This window comes from Propithecus coquereli, unplaced genomic scaffold (genome assembly GCF_000956105.1).
Source record: "Propithecus coquereli isolate 6110/MARCELLA unplaced genomic scaffold, Pcoq_1.0 Scaffold942, whole genome shotgun sequence".
In the NCBI taxonomy this organism is placed as follows: Eukaryota; Metazoa; Chordata; class Mammalia; order Primates; family Indriidae; genus Propithecus; species Propithecus coquereli.
The window spans coordinates 86,990-88,687 of record NW_012155752.1 but is presented as its reverse complement, the minus strand read 5'-3'; the positions used below and the strand labels follow the sequence as shown (position 1 = coordinate 88,687).

Below are 1,698 nucleotides of genomic sequence, written 5' to 3'. Positions count from 1 at the left end.
CTCCCTATTGCCTACAGAGTAAAGTCCATACTTGGGCTCTGAGAGAACCAGAGATTGGCACAGGAGCGCTGTGGTCAGCCAGAGAGGTGGTCAGGGTGTCCAGCTCAGAGACCCCAGCACCGGCTCCACCCACCGAGTCCCACCCCTGGATCCCTGTAGTCCCCAAGCATCCCCTGCTGGTTTTCAAAGAAGCTCAGGCAGAGGTGACAGCACAGTTTTATTCCCGGGAATCTGCAAAGGTAAGTGGATGGGGCAGAGGGGTCACTGCTGGCCCGCCTCCAGCGGCTCCACCCGCAGCCAGAGGCCGCCCTCTGCGCGCATGATCACGTCCATCTTCCTGCGCGGCTCCGTGTCGTCGGGCAGGACGCGGAAGCGCAGCAGCGTGAGCGCCAGGACCACCTTCATCTCGGTCATGGCGAACGTCTGCCCGATGCAGTTCCTGGGGGTGTGGGCGGGGACTCTGAGTACCGTGCCCTCATCGCACCTGCAACCTGGCCTGCGACCCCCACCCCGACCCAGAGCAGCTTGAGGGGCAGAGAGAGGAGCTAAGTACGCCCTGGACAGCCCCCCACAACACACACACACACACACACACACACACACACACACACACACAGTATGGGACTGCATAACCCCTGAGCCTGGCCCAGACTGCAGCCCCCAACTCACAACAGCAGACAGCGGAAGGGTCCCCTCTCAGGACCCCATTCTATGGACCTTTGCCCTTGACCTCGGGAGGGGGCAGGGAAGGAGAGCTGAAACTGTGACCATCTGCAGCTCCCCTTCGCCCCAGCTTTTCCCATCCTCATGCCCAGACCCCTGCACCCATCCTGCACCCCATTCCTGCCTGGGCCACACTCCACCCTTACCTGGGCCCTGCGGAGAATGAAATAAAAGCCAGAGGTGACCTCTCCTTGACGTTTTCTGGGTCAAAGCGGGAGGGGTCATACACCTGGGGATGAGAGGGAGACAGGCTTGCTGGGTGGGTCCCCCAGGACAGCCAGCCTTGGAGAGACAGATGAGAGTGTCTGGTAGTGGGGGAGAGAGAAGACCTCGGATTTCCCTGTCGAAGCCCTTCCCTCTGTAGGACCCCTGGAATGGGTAAAATGGGGGGTCAGGTAGCACCTCAGGGTCCGGCCATACAGCTGGGTTGTGATGGGTCCCGAAAATATTGATGACACAGATCACACCTGTGGGAGAGGAGGGAGCAGTCCAGACAGGGCCCCACCGCCTGATGGGCCCCTCTTCCTGCCCAGTAGGCTCCTCCCCCTGCGTTTTGGGCACCTTTGGGGATGGCCCGGCCATCTGGGAGCACAATGTCCTGGGTGCAGCGTCGCGGGATCAATGGGACTGGAGGGTGCAGGCGCAGACTCTCCTTAATGCACATGGTGAGGAAGGGCAGCTGGGCCAGGTCGTCCCTGTGGAAACACCCCCCACCCAACAATCATTAATGTCTAGGGAGCAAAGACAGAAATAGAATCCTCCGGCCACTGTTTCCCAATGAGACCTTTTCTCCCTATAACAAAGTAAGTTGCACAGGAATCAGACATTTGAAAATTATAAAAGCAGAAAAAATCAGAAGAGCAGAGAATGAGAAAAGTACCTGAGGAAATTTAGCTAGTTATTTTAAAAGACTGTTCTTAGCAGTGCAGAAGCTTTTTAATTTGATTAGATCCCACTTATTTATTTTTGTTGCTG

The 1,698-nt window shown here is 57.4% G+C and overlaps 1 protein-coding gene across 1 annotated transcript in view; it reads right to left on the bottom strand.

Annotated features, from left to right (window-relative positions):
• Window positions 1–200: 200 nt before the first annotated feature.
• LOC105826936 (phylloquinone omega-hydroxylase CYP4F11-like) overlaps window positions 201–1,698 on the bottom strand; it is an 18,022-nt gene continuing 16,524 nt past the window's right edge. Inside the window, exons 10-13 of the mRNA XM_012664950.1 lie at window positions 1,285–1,418; window positions 1,126–1,190; window positions 870–952; window positions 201–439 (exon numbers count right to left, since the gene is read on the bottom strand). Of these exons, the coding sequence (XP_012520404.1) occupies window positions 262–439; window positions 870–952; window positions 1,126–1,190; window positions 1,285–1,418 (460 nt within the window). The 3' untranslated portion in view covers window positions 201–261. The remainder of the gene's footprint in view (window positions 440–869; window positions 953–1,125; window positions 1,191–1,284; window positions 1,419–1,698) is intronic.